The sequence below is a fragment of the Ambystoma mexicanum genome, chromosome 12, assembly GCF_040938575.1.
Source record: "Ambystoma mexicanum isolate Mex_15411 chromosome 12, UKY_AmexF1_1, whole genome shotgun sequence".
NCBI classification, from domain to species: Eukaryota; Metazoa; Chordata; class Amphibia; order Caudata; family Ambystomatidae; genus Ambystoma; species Ambystoma mexicanum.
The window spans coordinates 765280838-765299653 of record NC_090936.1 but is presented as its reverse complement, the minus strand read 5'-3'; the positions used below and the strand labels follow the sequence as shown (position 1 = coordinate 765299653).

Sequence of the window (18816 nt, the reverse complement as noted above, 5' to 3'; positions counted from 1 at the left end):
CTCTAGTCAATTAGAAATTCAGAGCTTCAGCACTGCATCAGGGCTTCGCCGGGCAAACCAACAGTCCAGGAGGGTGCAGCAAGCTTCTTCGGTTTCTTCTTCAGTTCCTTAGTCCAGTGGTCGACTCTCCCTTCCTTGCAAAAGACCTCGCCTTTTATGCAAGTCTCTCCCATTCATTCGTAGCCTAGCTGTCACTCACACAGTAGGGTGGCTGTCCTCCAGGACAGCCCGCCAGCCAATCACCTTTGGGTGCATTCCTGTAACCAAGGAGACTAAGCACAGAGAGTTTCAGGGACCTCCCTCGCTTCCTGCCCCACCAGACACGCTGGAGCCAGAGGCGGGCTTCACCAGTGAAGGACCTTTACAACAAGGAAGGGTGAAAAAAGAAGGCCAGGGCCATTTTAACAAAATGTGCACCCATGGGTGCAATACTGCAGCTGAGGATTCAGCCTGCGGTAAATACGCACAATGGTAGGAAAAAGTAAACCACTGTCACCAGCCATTAATTGTAGAAACGGTAACATAAAAATGTTACATGAGAAGGTAAACAAAAAGAGGACACTAAGTAACCCCTGCAACACTCTATGTAAGATAGTGTGTGCTCTGTCTACAGAGAGAAAGGTAAGCAAAGTCAATTTCACTTTACTACTCTTGGAAACAGTAGTTTATCCAAGAGAAGGTATTTAAACCTTAGCAGAAATCCAAAGGATTTCTTTGTGACACGGCACTGAGGGTGCTGTTTGTCACAATGTAAGAAGATGACGCCTGTGGAGTTTGTCAGACTCCAAAACGAAAAGAAACATGGAGTTCAGATCAAATAAAAAAAAGAGAGTGGGAAAAAGGTCTCACTCTCTCCAGGATTAAAACTTAAAGTCCTTAAGTCCAGAACAAGAGCTGGGGGTCGCTAAAGTAGAAGGGAATTAACACAGAACTGAGAATTCTCCCTAACACAGAAGATATCATTTAAAAAATGTCAATGTCGTCTATTTTCATTCACTGTAGTTTCTGCCATTTACGTTTACATGTTTGAGGGAATGTATGCATACCCATCTATCTTCCTGTACTGAATGCTTGACCCCTATCAACTAATATCTTTTGTGGGTCTTTTTTTTTCTATGTCTATCATTATTTTCTGCTTACTTTTGGGTTTTGCTGTTCGGGCTAGCCGTTAACAGGTTAGTGTTTCTTCTGATTTGACATTCAAACCAGATATGTTTTTCAATGGCGACCTCTAGCGAATTATTATCATATGACACTTATTCGTCCATGTATTTGACACAGATTTTCTAACAATGATAAACTGAGTCTGAATATGTGATGCCACCCAACAATATCATAGCTCAGAATCTTCATAAAATACATAACTTTACACAACATGATGAATAAACAGGATTTAACTCGGTATGCATTTGCAAAATATTTATATCTCTGTTAGGCTCAATTATCACGATAGATCTAGATGCATTTGCTCTTAGACGTGCATGGTATCGCCTACACCGTTTTGTTGAGTAAGTGTGTAGCCGTTTTTTTTTTTAACAGTCTGTATGTAGTCTGCCATGAATTTATACGCTTTCCATATTGTATTTATTAATTGCATTCATTGTGTTCAACCAGATAGATTTACATATCAATCAAAAGTCAAGAGGGCAATCCCCAGACAGGTGCCGTGCCGGGGTAGTAAGCAACTGATGGGTCGATGATTAGGAATATATGTTACATAGACCAAGGACAGCAGAGATGTTGCACATACATATGCATTATTACTGCCCATATATGTAGTTCCATCTGGGCATTATACAACGTAGGTTCCGGAAATAAAACCATTTGTAAAACACAGAGAGGGAGGCTTTTTACAGGCACCAATATGTCTTAGGGGTGGCTAATTTAGGATAACATTTGAGCATATTTTTCAAGTTCACATTTTTGTAAGTATGTGGACATGTATGTCATAGCATAACATTTCTATAGCATACTGAAACCAAAGAGGGCATCTTGGTTTGGTACCCAAATACTGAATACAATCCAAAAGGTTTTAAAGTATGTTCAGAAGTTGGAAACCATAGTCTCAAAATTAAGAATGTAGAAGTATGAATGGAATGGAGAAAGGGTTCCACCATCTTAGATTTCTGTGGGCTTCCCTTACCTTTCTGTCTTCTACAGTGCCTGCAGAGACAAGCTCTTTGTTTGTGATGCAAGAAGGCAAACACCACCTCTTATCTTAACAGGAATTAGACCCCTTCAAGCAAGCATGGTTTTCTCCAATCCTGGATGGTGTTGTGCCTTTACACGGAAGGGGTCTACCACTCATTCTTTAATTAATGTTCTACCTTCAAATATGCTAGGAAGAAGTATCTTGCTACCTGTTGGGAGAGCAGCCCTTCCAAAGTCTTCCAGGTGTGAAGTGAATGCAGGTTTTCCAAGACAGAGGCACATTCTGCTCCCGACCCATCCCGAGTTCACATTTATTTATTCTATTTATTGGTCATTTGTTATGCACTTATACAATTAGAAAAATGGTTTCAAAGCATCCACAGGGCAACAGGGTGGGGAGAGGGGAAGGTAGACAATGAATTACATTGGGGGAGGCCGAACTGCTAGACCAAAGCCTGCCTCTTTGCCAGCTGCCCTTGTGCCCAGTCAGCTCACTGGAAGTGAAGAACTCTTGCAGGCTCAAGTTAGCCTCCTCCGGTTTGGCAGTGAAGAGAACAAGGACCACTCTTGTCTGTGAGCCCTTTAATTGGGACACACAGCACCAGAAGAAGCGACACAGTGTCAAACAGCCATTGAACAGGATTCAACCACATGAAAACCTTCAAACTCTCAAGACCTATGGTGTGCTGCATCATCGCAAGCAGAGCATGTCACTTGTTCAGCTTGGTGAACCAGCAGGAAACTGCAGATGACTTTGAAACAATTCCTCAACTATCATTGCATCAGACCATCAGAATCAAAGTTTCTTGTGTCACTCATCGATCAGACCCAGTGGTTACCTATGTCTTGAACAGACTAGACCTTCAAACTGACCTTGATAATTCATATGAACTGCATTAGTAGAACTCAACCTTCAAACCACACTGAGCAACCGCTTCAAACCAACTCAACGTCAGCTCGCCATTGAACAACCATGACTCACTGCATCTGAACCTGGTTCTGACGCATAGAATAGCATCTCAAAGCCTGGATCGACACTGTTGAGCCGCCAATTACTGAGAAAGTCACTGGTGAGTAGCCACAACCCAGTTGGTCCACTTTTTGGGACCCTAAAGATGGCTAAACCGCACATATGCACCTTTTTCAACAAGACAAGACATATTTTTTTTGTTGTTGACATTATTTGTGATGTATTGCCTTTTACCATTGATTCAGTACCCAGAGAACTTGCATCATTGATAGTCTACATATTCTTTGTTCTTTCCATCAGGGTAGGTTTTTGTAGTATTTTTATAGACAGTTTATATTGCATATTGGTGTTTTTAATTAAAGTATATATATTTTGTGTGAACCGCTGGTCTCCAAAATGCATTTCATTTCTATCCTTCAAACAAGAATGGATATCCTTTTTTTACTTGTTATTGCATTTCACAGTAACATGCCTTTTAAAAGTCTGTGTAATATATATATATATACATAAAATCTAAGGTTCAGATACACATGTTACGCATTTCTGTATTATTATAGTTATTCATGTAGCATATGTTATAATAGGGTTTACTATATAAGGATATTACCATCAGTTATAAGAAATGCATTTTTAGAAGACAGGAAAAGCAACTGTAGTAAACAAACATGTTATTGAACAGTTAACAGCATTCATAATTCATACACGTGTTACGGTAAGGCGCTATATTAAAATGTGTTTATGTTGTTGCCATGCAGGTGCCAATGTAATATCAACATGTAATTAGGCTACCTAGGTGTACTAGAATCTACAAAGGTTCTCAAGTAGTATTTATATAAGGAGACAACCTTTTCAGCAACCACGTCTATCTTGGACAGGAGGGCCTTCTTTTATAAGATTGAATACTAGAAAACGTCCCTGATTCTCTGGGCATCCTTCACTTCACTGTCACTGTGACACGAGCTGCAAGCACCAACATGGATGCTGGGAGTCTGTAATACATGAGTGACAGGAGCACACTCGCATCGCTAATATCTTCAAGAGGACAAATCAGCACATATTTGGGCTATTGTTTAGTCCCTCTGAAATGCGCCGGTCACTTTTGAGAAATTGTGACTTGCACATTTCTAAATGTAACACAAATGAAACCAGCGCACCCAATGTTTTTTTCCATGTACGTTACTTTTTGTGTCTCTGGCCCTAGATCTATAGAAGTTAATTTCCCATGTATTACATTAAATGGCATTATTTTGGAAGTTTTAATCACTTTAACTTGAAAGATGTATTTGTGCTAGAGAATACCGTTGCAACAATAGTAGTTCTCCTGTCAGTGTATGTTATTGAGCGCATTCTATAGTCACAGGCATATCTGCATTGTTTCTTTTCAAGCAATCTTTTAATGCAATGCCTTTGAATTTCTTTAGGCCTTCCTACATGCCTTTTGTGCACATGTATGAGTACCACGGTTTACTGCGATGATCATGAACTTGACAACATACCACCACTTCCAAAAGCAACCACTCATTTCTACTCTCGCTACAACAAGATAAACAGGATAACCAAAAATGACTTTGCCAACCAAAGTAAGTATGCCACTAAACCATGATTGCATTATGTTTTAATCTCAGAGAAACCAAGAGGCAGGAGTGAGTCATATGTGAAACGCAGCATGATGTTAACAATTAAGAGTATGTCAGAACACAACTTCAAGGCCGCACTTGCATCTGTCAGGTTGCATGGACTTTAAAGGAAACATTGAAGTAAATAAAACAGATGCACGATTTGTGATGACTAAATGGACATCTCTGGAGAGAAAAGAGGTGACATTTATTTTTGATATTCAGAATTGTCAGTCTCTGCAACAAATCGACGCCTCCTCCATAGAATCTCTGCAATTTGAGAACAATCGTGTAAGGTTCTCTTGTATGTTTGTACAAAGCTCAATTCGAGTTTCGCTTTTTTAAAACCTTTTTTCTGACCTCACCTGTATGCTGAGGTTTGCATTTTTGCTTCAGCCTCATGTGATTATACTGAATGGACAAAAGCGTTCTCCCCCTTGTCGAGCCCAACTGTCAATAAAGGGGAGAGCCGAAAATTAGCTTAAGAATAGTCCAGGGTGCTGGACGTACATGGCACAACCTTTTTCTTTAAATAAAAGTGCAATGGATAAAGTCTACATGTGCATGTGGAAATAACCCTTAAATGCCTTGTGGTACTTTTAAAGGCATGTATGGGAAGTCATGTTCCTTTCGATCATCCTCTTTCATTGTGCAATTGTGCTGAGCCATGTCAGTACATTGACTTGCTAATGCTTGCATGACTTCTGCCTGATACATCATTACCATCATTACATTAGGCATGTTTTTTCTATGGTTTCCCAGTTGCCAAACCCTACATACACTATAACTAGAAGTTGTATATATTTATTTATGCAACTATGAAATCTGAAATTAGCTGGGCTGATCTTGCTTCGGAATTGTACTTATTAAGATATTTAAGTTTGTAACTTTAATTTAGTCATCTCAAAAAAAGCTCTATGAAAAATGTACAACGTCTTCTTTGATCTGTATTTTTTAGTGTTTTGGCTAATTTCCTTTAACGTGTTCCTTCACTCCCCTCTTTTACTGTCCCAGTCACATATCATGAGGACACTAGTGAAATTCACCTTAAACATATATTTGCATAATACAAACAATATTGTAAAAATCCTGTCTGGGAGTGAAATAATTAAGCCACACACATGTAAACTAACTTGTCTTGGAAGCTTTGGCTGAAGTGTCACACCTGGTTGCATCGGAGTGAACATTCTTACGAATTGTGTAGCTATTGTCCTTGCCAGTTCTCTCTGGGCACAGCAAGTGAGGTCCTCCAGTTGGCGCTCATCATCAGTGTTTCCTTTGACTTGCAAGGGGAGAGGATGCCAAGAGAGGAGAGGATGTAAAGAGAGATAGAGAGGAGAGAGGTCTGCTTTGCAGGAAACAGGGACCTCTTTTATTTCTTAACTTTACAAAAGTAGAGACGGTCATGTTGGTACCCTCAAACAAAAGCCGCCATGATTTGGTACTGTTAACAGAAGAAAACGTGTCTGTATATCACTTCCAAAAAACATTTTATTAGTGCAGTTAACTTTTGAAATGGGAACCAAAATGTTCAGGGTTTTCTCGTGAAATATTTCAACTTCAACACCTATTTGAACATGTTCTGCAGTCCCGTCCCAAAACATCCTTTTTCACTTTCATGTTCTGCAGTCCCGTCCCAAAACATCCTTTTTTTCACTTTCACAAAAACTATGTTTGAAGTTTATCCAGCCTGAATCCTCTGTTCAGGTCTAGTCCGTAGTAAACGCCGAAAGATGTACTTTGGGCCTTTGTTTTTCCTTATATGTGCTTTTATCTTATACATATACATTGTCGATGCCTTGCAGAGATTCCTGCATGATCATTTGTTTAAAATGACTATTACTGAAATGGTTACATTCTTTTTTCCACCGTCTCATTACCATTTTTCATCACATGTCGCTCATTTGCTTTGTTAAATGTATGAACGCTCTTCGGACATTACATTTCTGATTATTTTGACTGCACAACCTTTTGGAAGAGTGCTCCATCTCACACAAACTTAACTAATATCTTCATTTTAGCTCAGCCCACACTTCCGTAAGGTGACCCAAGGGCACTTTCAATGTCTCATTTGTATACATACCTCTGTGAAGTCTTTGAAAAGAAAGGAAGGTGCAATACTGTGTTGGGATTGGGTGTCCTCTGTGGACTCCCAATTTGTATGTGAAAGCGCCTGGACGCTCTAGGGCTTTGGCGCTATAGAAATATAGTAACATAACAAATATAGTAACATTTATAGTATAATTATGTGAAACTATACATAGATACATTCATGAATGAAAGAACGTGCTACTTTTCTTTCTTCTTGTTTGCATTTTGTTGGTTATATGCAGCTAGATTTGAGATTCAAAATCTAATGTTTTTGGGCTCATTTTGAAATGACGTAATTGAAATTACCTCATTATTTCGCATATACATTACATGTGCTAAGACTAATTTGACCCAACACTTTTAAATAGCAATATTGTGTCCGAACATGTACTGTAAGCAGGGCTGGACTGGGAACTAAAAAAGGCCCTGGAAATAAGTACTGGGGACCAAATGAGGCCCTGGAAATAAAGTTCAAAGTGGCCCCATATGACACATTTTCAGCAGGCCCAATGCTTTTCCTATGAGAAAATTTGAAAATACAACAGAAATTAGGCCCAGGCTGCAGAGGCCCACCGGGAAATCTCCAGAGTTCCCTATAGGCCAGTCCACCCCTGACTGTAAGGCACTCCAAACATTGCAACAATGTTACTGGATTCCTACAGTAGAACATTCGGATGAAGTGCACCATGCTCAGTAAGTTTGTGTTCTACTGCACACACAGAATTGATCATTTTACTGAACTGGAGAGGTTATTTCCTACATGCCCCAATTTTTCAGAGACATACCAAATGCTTTGGCTTTAAACAAATCCTCTGTAAATATAGGAATAATACATTTTCATAAAGAAACAGATACATTAAACAATGTTCTGCCAACTTAAAAATACAGACAACTCTTATGTAGTCACTAGAGTGGCATTCCTAGAAATCCATGCTTTTCAGAGATTACTACTGGAAGTAGTGTTAATGCTGGAATACCACCATCGGTATTCCCGCAATACCATTGTTACCTGTAGTAAAGTGTAAAGTTTTGTTCTTGAACATGTATTCCCTGTCCATTTCGACTTTCAATGTGATATTGGAAACAAATAATGAACAGTAGTATATTATCTGAATAAAGATACCCTCTGTCTTATCCACTTCCAATGTGCCCTTTTAAATGTGTGTTTCCCTGCATTGAAGGGGGCACCTTTCTAATGGTGACCATTACACAAGTTCAGAAGGACTACAAAAATATGCAGCAATGCAAAAGGGAGAAGGGGATTACTCATAGTCACTTCTCCCTTTCCCTGCAAGTCATTTCAAGTGGCGGGGACAAGCAGGCCAACAGAGCAAGTAGCAACCACAGAGGAGTGGCTTCGAGAGTCAAGTGAATGGGGCTCTGATGGGGATCACAGAGGTGGGGATTGAAATTGTGTTGGAGTGTTTGCAGCTCTGCCGGAGACTGGTAGTAAAGATGGTGGATTTCTGATGATCATGGAACTTGGCGGGCCATACCTTGAGGTTAGGGGCACACTCCAAGATACCTGACCGGCAGGACACTTCATCAACCTCACCACCTGGCTCCTAAACATTTATAAACAGGAGATACAATCCTGGAATTAAAAATTATTCTAAGGAGATAAATGTGATGCAATAGGATGCTAACATACATTTCCAACATGATTTGATGTAATTTTTAATAGGATTGAAAATGCAAAGACTAAAGAACATACATAACCAATAGCACCCTCAATAGATGAAAATGTAAATGTAAATGCCTAGGAATCTCCCAAAATATCTTTTAGAATAGATATGCATTTGCCAAGATGGATGCCAACAGACGCATTGAGTATGTTCTATAGGAAAATGAAGAGAAGTAGCTGCCAACCAAGCAGATGGGAAGGGGAAAAGGTACCCAGACAAAGGGATTATACACAACACCAGGGACATACAGTAAGCAATTTTCTTAAATACAGGATATTTACCTGAAAAAGGAAAACAACTATGTGTCAGAAGACAAAAGAAGAAAAAACAGATGAAAATGTATCAATTCCTTTCACTTTCTGATATGCCTTTCACATTGAAATATCAAGTCATCAATCTTAAACAGACAGTCAACAATTCAGAAAACAATTTATAATAAAAAACAGAAACGGTATGTCTGCATGTTTGATGCCATATTACATGGGGAACATGAGGAGTTTTAATGTAATGTTGTATACAAAAACACCTTAGAACACTAATGACATTGTACACAGCAGAAATAGAATATCTGCTAATAGCACAATCTATTATTTGAGTGCTATTATGAGTAACCATGATGTAAATAGCACATTTTAAATGACATTGGACAAAATATATCTCATGTAGCTTGTACATTCTGTGAACCCCAGGTTGTGAACTTTAGTGCACCCAAACTGTATGTCTGTGCATGTGTCAGCACCTTATTGAACCAAGCATGAATAACTCCATTACCCTCACTTTGAACCTACTTAATGGAACATCTGCGTATGCCAAGGGCAAAAGCACTCGTTCACAAATCACCTAGTATTGAATCTAAATTAATCAGAATTTTTCCTCCAAACCCTCAAATACACGGGCTGTCCTGTATATGCTAATCAAAAAGCCCTCCTTAGTAAGAGATTGATTAATGCATTGCCAGTCAGTAATTCCAAATTCCAAGTAGATGCCAACACAGACCCTAACACCAAACTGTGGCAGATAGATAACACCTCATGAAGAATGTAACAGTTCCACTGTAGCAGCCTTTTAAAATAGTATTTTGTTTCAAAGGCAGCATATAGCTCTGCTGATACCAGTAATGTCTAACACATGTAATCCAAACTAAACTGTACTTTAAAATGCGCACAAAATGATGCATTTAAAAAGCTTCATGAAACATACATTTTGTGTTGATTGATTGATTGATTGGTTGATTTGTTATTTATCATGGACCTATAAACAAGTGTTTCAAGGTGAAACCAGTAAGGGGGGGGGGGACAAGCCAGCGCTCTTGGCTAGATCTAGTGTCATTTAGATTGTGCAAGTGCACATCAAAGAAGTACAGGGCAGAGGGTACAGGGGAAGTGCAACTAGGGGAGCAGGGCTCTGATTTAAGTGCAAAAGTATGCTGGGGCTACAGCGAGCAGCCCAGCCAGGTAGTGCAAGGTAAGCCAGGTAGCAGTGCAAGGCGGCAAGTGCAGGAGTATAATAAAGGGATAGGGCCAACTAGACCAGAGATGACAATTGGCTATTGTTTAAATCAGAATAGTTTTCTGTTTATTATCCCAATATACATGTCATGAAAAAATCGGCTCCACAAACCAAATGCAATACATCCCACCAGCAACCATTCATTCATAACTCATCCATACAATAATCATATTTGCAAAAATTACATAAAACAAGGTGATACTTTGTATATACCACAAATAATAAATCAAACAATTATAGATTCAACACTCGATTGTTTTACAATGTGCCCCTCTGTTGGTATTCAGGTTTTTTTTTTTTTAAACTGTTGTCAACATGTTTCGGTTAAGTTTTCTCACGAGGATGAGACAGTCCCCTCGTGTATTGACTTGGTGTTCAACCTTCTTCAGGACAGGAGAGCAATCGCCACTTTGGCGTTGCCTCTTGGTAAAAAACCAAAGGTATGGGGTGTGTGGCAAGAGAGCCTTAAATCTGCTAACCTCCTCTGAATCTTTCAGGGGCTGGCGAACCGGTGTGGTGGAATCGATCCCGTGGTGAATGCTTCCAACAATGGCGCTTCACGTAATAGATGCCTGTTGTTCTCAAAAGGAAACTATTTTCTTTTTTCTTATTTCCAGTTAGAAAATAGTGCAAAGTAATTCATTAAAGCAACTGCGTCATTAAAAACGCTTGAGACAGCCGTATGTTTAATCGCGGTTAAAGCTCACTGGCAAGAAGTGTAGCAAGATTTACGGCCGTGAACCGAAAGGCTGCCTTGTTAAAGGCGAGGAATGGAGTCCAGGACCCTGCTGCGCAGTCAGTAGTCAGTAGTGCAGGAAGACTGGTCGGGGGGGGGGATCTGGTGCCCTGTGAGACTCAGAGGACACCAAGCAGCTAGTCAGAAGAAGGATGAAGGAACAAGTGTAGGTTAGCAGGGGCGAGGGAGCAAGGCAGAGGAGGAATTAAGGAAGGTCTTGACTAGTTTCAGAACTTAAGGAGATCTGGCTCAATGCGGTGAGAGGCAGGGTGGCCATTCCAGTGAGTGGCACATGCAGAGGAGAGCGATCTACCCCCCAATCTCTGCTTGGAGAAGTTACAGGCCTGCAGAGAATTAGAAGTAAACGAGCAGAGGGCTCTTGAAGGAAGGTATTTAGGAAGAGATAGTTGAAGATAGTGAGGGCCACGACCCCAGAAAACCTTGTGGTCGATAGAGATGGTCTTGAACTTTATCCTTGCAGCCAAAAGTAGCCAGTGGAGGGATTTCTGGGACAGAGAGATACTGTCCCTGGACATTAGGCCAAGGATAATACTTGCTGCTGGATGAGCTGAAGAGGGTGAAGAGTACAGTTAGGCAGATTGAGAATGAGGCTCTTGCAATAGTCCAGCCTAGAGAGAACCAGAGCTCTGGAGATAGTGAGCCTCTGGGGGAAGGTGAGAAAAGGGAGAATACCTCTGAGTGGTGAAGCTGGAAATGGGCCTTCTTGGCAAGATCCGTGATGCAGGGAGAGAAAGAGAGAGTGGAGTCAAAGATGACACCAGGATTTTTTGCCTCACAGCGGGGTGAGAGGAGAGGGCCCAAGGAGGGCAGCCAGATGAGTGAGGAGAAGCGGGAGAGGGGTTCCAATGAGAAGGATCTCAGTGCACCTTGAGGCCTTCGGGTGATGTGGCGGGTTTTAAGAATTGAAATAAATAAATAAATAAATACTGGCATTAAGGTAGAGATTATTAGAGGTGCACCATGACGGAATAGTGGCTAGACAGTCATGGATGAGAGAAGAGGAGGAGGAGGCAGAGGGTAGCCTGAAAGAGAGCTGTGTGGCACCTGCATAACACTGAAAATTAGAGGAAAATGTAAAGATCAGGAGGGATAAAGGGGCCAGATCGACATTTAACAGCCAGGGAGAGATGATAGAGTCCTGGGGAACACCACATGTGGTGGTGGAGAGAAAGGACCCAAGCTGAACCTGGGAGGGTGTGTGCAAGAGGAAGGGGGTCAGCCACAACATGGCCTGATCCGTGATGCCCAGGGTTTTATGTAGATGATTAATCAGGATGGCGTGGTTGACCATCTCAAATGCAGAGGAAACGTCAAGGAGAATGAGGACAGAGGGAGAGCTGGAGTCAAGGTTAAAGAGCAGGTCTTCACGGGTGTTCAGGAGAGCAGTGTCTGTGCCTCTGGCTGCTGGTCATGGAGACAGCCAACAGATTCAAGAAAGCCATCTTCTCCAGGAGTTTTCCCAGGAAAGGGGTGATAGAGACTGAACAATAGTTTGCTGGAATGGAGGTGGCGGTAAAAGGATTTTTTAGTAGAGGGAGCACAACAGAGTCCTTGAGATGAGAAGGGAAGAAACTAGTGGCAAAGAGTGATTTCAGAAATCCTTAATGGTTCTGGAAGGGCAGGGTTCACCTGTTTGGATACGACTTTCATAGACCGGATTTGACTAGACACATCTTCAGGTGTTGCAGGAGAGAGGGAGGAGAGAATTAGGGAAGGGGGAGCAGCCAATGAGGGCCTGAGACAGGTAGAGGGCATGTGAGGAGAAGAAGAGGGGAGTGCAGACAGGATGTCCTGGGTTTAAGTGGTGAAATGAGAAGCCATAGCCATGCAGAGGTCCTGGGTGGCTGTAGAAGAGGTAGATACTGCAGTAGGATTGGCCCGCACCTTGCAGCCTTTGCTACACTAGTTATTCCAATTTGAAAAGTAAAGATCGATCTGAATTCAAGGTAAAAACACAAATCATGTGCATCTAACATGTATTAGTTATGCATGAATTTAAATATTTGAATAATGCTAGGGTTCATGCAGTGAGAAAAAACATGCAGGATGACTCTGTGTTTGGAATATTCTTGCAAATCTGAACATATATTTTCTTACCATCCACATATCCATGCACATGACTATTTGAAAAATATGTATTCAAGTTCCACTTTGATCCCACTCACAAAGCAGGGGGCTATTTAGTAGCAAGAACATCCCCTTATGAAACATGAACATAGGATGAGCCAATAGAAATATGGAGGCGAACCCAGGTGGCATGAGTATGAGAAGTGAAACTATCATACACCTTGTCTAATAAAACATTGCTGTGTCAAATTATGCTTCATGGGTGGAGTTTGCTGGATATTTCAACTCAAACACATGATTTCATTTTGATTTGATTTGATTTGACACTTATATCACACATATCCATACATAGGAGCCAAGAAGGAACTGCTTCTTGGGGCAGAGGAAAAGCATCTGTTGAAAAATATAGATCACCGAGAGTGGCGCAAAGAGTAGACAAGGGATATATGCTGCCATTTTTACATGAACATATAGGTTTTCAGTTTTTTCATGAAGAACAAAAGAGAATCAATTTTTCGCAGTTCTACAGGGAGTTAGTTCCAGGACAAAGAGCCAAATGAGGAGAAACATCTGTCACCCCATGTCACAGACCTGAAAGCTGGAACCAACAAAAGATCTTATCCCTTAGAGTGAAAAGACCGATTGGGGCAATATAATTGAATTTTTTCAGAAAGGTAGAACGGTGCATGACTGTGAATGCATTTGAACACTAAACAGAGGACCAGGAATGTTTTGGAAAGCAGACAAGCAAGAGAGCCCATCCAGTAGGAGAAAATCAGATTTGGGAATTAAACTGGAAGTAGTTGATGGAAAATCTTCTTCAGATGGCCTTTTTCAGGTGGGAATAAATGTACATGCCTTTCCCAAGAGATAACTACATTAACCTAAAGGAGTTATGGGAGCAGTTAGACAGACTGAATGATAGAGCTTACCGTACGACACAGCTTGATCCTGGTTCATGGCGCTACCTATTTTGGACCTTTGAAAGACAAACCAAAATTCAGTGCAAAATAAATGACTCAATAATTAATTATATCTCATTTAGAAATTAAAAGTAATTTGGGGAGAATCCTATTTACAAGCTAAATCACAGAAGTGGTGGGTCGAGGCAGGGCATGTAAATGGAACTTTGTGAAAGTATATGTGCAACAGACTGTCCTAGAATTTCCAGTTGCACAGGGTGTATTTGTATGTGCCAGTAACACATTATTAATTAATTCCCTGGGGTTTCACAGGTGCAAATTTCATCTGGGTTTGTGAGTGCATTCTATAACCTATCCCACAGATTTGCAGGAGCTGATGAACTTTTTGACATGTGAAAAACATAGTTTATAATGAAAGATAATTAATTCAATGTTCAACTCTTTACATTGGAAAAGGAAAAAGATTGGCATGTCGTCTTCATTCTCAGGAAAATAACATCAATTTAGATAACCAATGCCATTTTTACAAGTAACATAACTCATAATTTGAAGACTTCTGCCTTAAGTGCAATCCTAATGCCGATTATAATGAAGGTGTTAATTAGACCTCCATTTATATACCTTTTATAATCTCATGATTGTGTGAGACTTACATACATTGAGACATTCTTTCTCTCCAAAATAAAAACAGTCTGTTTGCATTTTATTTTCTGTAGGCAAGCTGTCTGTATTTGCGTGGACTATTGTAGGAGACTTCCCCACCACTGAAAATGAGGGGTTCACATTTAATTTCTTGATTTATTAATTAAAAAATACAATATTCAGAAATAGAAAAGTCAGTTTCTTGTCTCATATAACAGGGTGGTATTGTTGTGGGGGGCAAGTAATGTGATTAATTAACACACTGCCTTAAGCAAGTCACAACGGTAGTCATACAACTATCAGAAAAAGGGGGCAATATCATAACAATGAGCACAGCAGAATACATAAATCAGATGATCAAACAACTGTAGGATGCAGTTTTGCAGGATACATTAATCCTGGCAAATACAGAAAGATTTGATACCTGTCTAATGCAATGGAACAAAGTTAGCCTTTGTGCCATTCCATTAGGCTATAAAGAGAGATTTTTTTTAAGCTCTGCGGCATCTGAATACCTCTGCCATTTATCTAATATCTACGCCCTGGCTATTGAACACATCCTTTCACTGTACCCACTCCCACTATCTTTTTAAAAACTACCTTTCTTTGAACAAGTGTTCTGTTTTTATGTTTAACTAATTGTGAAATTATTCTGTAGTTATCATGCAGCAATAAATGCAATTTCGCTTGAAAATGCAAAAGTCTTCTCCATCCTCACAGCTGTTCCCATGTGCCTCCATCACATTCCCCCAGTCCATCACCTCCTCAGCCATTTTTTAGCTCCCCGCCCCTCTCCCTTTACTCGCTTTCTGTCTTTGTTTCATGTGACACATTTTTGTTTGTGAGTGTGTCTTCTGCTGTAATCGCGGTTATCTCGCTAGATAACCATCCTATTCTCTCAATAATCCGTACATCTTGTTTTCTGTAACTTGGTCCTCAGACGCTGCCCCCCCCCCTGTAATTCTCCAACTTCACATGGTTTTCTCTCCCCTCCTCTAGCCTAATGCTTTATTATACGTTTTTCCCCTCAAAACAGCTTTTTTCAGTGCTGTTCGTTTTCGGCTAACCCTGATACAACCACAGTAATCTCTTGCATCGAGGAAAAAAAATAAGAAATTGACAGAATTTTATTTCTGAAAAGCCTCTTTGCTGCAATGCGTAATGGGGGATATAGCTATATTTTTGGGAGAGGTAGGCACCCCCTTCCCTATCAAATAATTGAATAACTATTGGACGAAATAACCCCAGACCGCTCCCAGAAATCGAGTCAAGACTTCATGCCCAAGTTAGTTCTTATTTTGTCCTATTCCAACAAGCGTTTTTACTCTGCGCACAAATTTGGACATGTCTTCTATGGGAAAACGAATGAGAGTAGGCTGAAAACAGTGCTTTCTTAATAACTTTTACATTTTTTAACATAACTTCCCCAAAATATCCCAGCAAGTGGGGCCCGGGTAAAACATTATGTTTGCAAAATATCAGTCAAATCAGTCCTGTAAGTCAAAAGTTATGTGAATTCAGTTTTCAGGTGTTCTATGGAACTAGCTGCACACCTGGACTTTAGTGCGGCGACTGCCACACTACAATGTTGGTTGGTAATGTTGCATGCGATGATGTTATTTGTGATGTTAAATGTGTCAGTATGAGCAGTACATGGTGGGGGTGCTTGCTTTGGTCGTGTATCTTACCATTTTTGGCAAATTTCTATGTCTTTTTGATTTTCCTTAACCCCCCTTTGACATATTTTTTTCATTGAGTTTCATATGTTTTTATATGTTCAACACAACCATAGCATCCCTTTTAGCAAAGATCTTTTGCTGAATGCAACAGTTTTGTGTAAGGGCAACTTTACTGTAATATATCCAAAATAAGTCCAAGCTCCAAGACCTACGTAGACACCCAAAGGAGCTGACATCCAAATAATTGGTCTATGGGACACTGGCCATTGTCCACATTGCTCAGGTGCCACAGCTCGCTCCCATCGCTCCCGTTCCCGACACTTGGGGGCATGTTTTGGGGTTTATTCCCTGCTGGACATTTCCTCCGAACCTTATGTTACAGTGCTGCGGTGAATTGGGAGCGCTAAAACCTTATTTTCCAAGTTACTTCCCTTCCGGATCCATTCCAGGTTTTTGGCAGCCAGCATGCTATTTTAATCTAATGACTATGCTTCCCAGAATGCCTGGCTCACTGCTTCATCTCCTCCCTTGCAGGACAAGGTTGGGTGGAGGATAGGCAACACCTGTGGCTGCAGGTGCAGCAGGCGGCACACCTGAGGGGTGTGCTCGTTAAGCAGCTTTAAAAGCCTCAGTTTGCTTCAGTCCAGCGCTGGTCATTGTTGCAGTGTTCCTGTTATGACTGGTCCCTTGTTCCGGGTTCCTAGCTTTTGTGCCTAGTTCCTAGTTCCTGTTTCTTGTTCCTCTGCCCTGGATTTCGAATTTATGTGCTTAATTGATTTCTGCTTTCTGGATTTCCCTTTCTGTCTTCCTCTGTCTGCAGGCAGCCTTTCTCAGTGCTTTACCCTTTGATGCAGCCCAATTTGCCTGTGTTCTCTGTTTCTTTGATGTTGTCCTTTGCTACTGAAAAACTTGATGCATCAGTCTTTCCCTTTATAAATTTAGCTTCCTGCCTTTTCTCCTTGGATGGGTGGGAAAGGTTTCCTTTTGTGATATCATTTTCCCTGCTCCTGATCCTTACTTTCTATTGGGATCCATTCCATGTTATCCATTGCACTTCTGCATTTATTTCCCATTGATTATTAGGTGTGGGGTGCTGTTGTAACTAGCTCCTGTGTGAATGCCTTTTGTTTTCCTCACTATTCTATAATCACAATTCCTACTTGCCCCTTGACTTGGGTCTTATGTATTTAGTTATCCTCCACCCATTGCTGTTATAGCCTTCTGGTTCCCTGTTTTATCAACTGGGTTCGTGAGTTAACTGACATTCAAGTGGTCTTTCCGGTCCTCGTGAGTACTGTTTCTAAGTTCCTTATTCAGTATCATCCAGAGTGTCAGCTCACAGATCCTGTCCTTGCTTGCCCTCTAAGTGGGTTTAGCGCTGTCAGTATCTGTAATAGCATAGTGGGTTACGAGTTTGCTGACTTTCCTTTCAGTCATAAGGAGGTTCTAAGTGCTTACCCCACATCCCTTTTCATATATTGGTATTATTGTTTCACTCTATTTGCACTCCTGGGTATTAGTATACACGAGTCTTGGGTATTGTATGCACGTTGTTAGATTCAAAGTTGTTCACTGTGCGATTCCGTGCCCATTTCCCTTGCTATATTCATTGCCTTCATCCTTTCTTAACATCAGGGCATGGAAAATTATAATGCAACCCCAAATTTGTATTTCCTCTGGATAACAGGTCAATGTGCCACTGGTCACCTTCCCCAGGGCATGGAATTCGGCCATGCACCAGGCCCAATCCAGCTACCTACAGTAGCCAATATCCCCATAACAGGGCCATGGGTCAATGGCCATGGCAAAGTTATGAGCCACCTAATATTAGATTTTCCTATGGATAACCAACCTGAGGCCATGACCAGTGACACATTTCCCTGGCTTGGCTAGTCCCATGACCAACAAATCCTCTTTAAGTTAAATTGTGTTATTGAGCATGCCCAGTGTTCATAAATATTACTGTCATACTATAAAGCAAAGGATGGGTGTCCCCTTCATTGTGGACCTGGGGAGCATATGAAATCAAGAAAATCAAAGAGCGTGGTCACACGGGCCAATACTGGTATAAAGAGAATAAACTAGAAAATTCGACTCCAGTCTGCAAACAAAATGGGGATAGGCTTGTTCAGGCGGAAAGTACATATTCATATTTTATTCATTAACTGTACACAACAGTAAAAAATCTCAATAACACATGATAGATCATAAAACTAATAGAAATAGATATAAAAATCATCCAGCTTGATATTGTCTAAAACTGAAGTGATAAATCTGTTTAGAGAGAGAATACAATGGTAGGGTAGTGTGAATTTCAAACTGAACCCAATTGTATAAATCCTGCTGCAGTCAGGGTTAATAATAGTGTTCCTCTCAAAATATACTATTCAAAAGTGGGTTATACCCAAGACAATTTTTTGGCACCATACATCATAAGGTACCATGTCCGCAGTACAAAACAAGCAGCACAAGTTGCCGAAATGTCAAATTGATACTGTAGATTAATGAATAGGATCAAAAAGTTTCATAGTGCAAATCATCATAAAGTGCTTTTTTAATGGTAAAAAGGCATGCAGCAGAAAATGCTGTCAATTACTTGTACCTTGCATAATGTTGTTATCTATATATATATCTCAAGGTATCCAATTAATATGTAGTTTCTTCGACAAATATAATTGTCTAGTTCAAGTCAATCAAACGAGAGAGAAATGAACTGACAATCGTCT

General features: G+C 40.5%; 1 protein-coding gene across 3 annotated transcripts in view; it reads left to right on the top strand.

The window, feature by feature from the left end:
* The window catches only part of EPYC (epiphycan), a 199616-nt gene that overhangs the window by 132222 nt on the left and 48578 nt on the right, over window positions 1-18816 (top strand). For all 3 annotated transcript variants that reach the window (XM_069629262.1, XM_069629261.1, XM_069629263.1), the window contains exon 4: window positions 4543-4701. In XM_069629262.1, the coding sequence (XP_069485363.1) occupies window positions 4543-4701 (159 nt within the window). The remainder of the gene's footprint in view (window positions 1-4542; window positions 4702-18816) is intronic.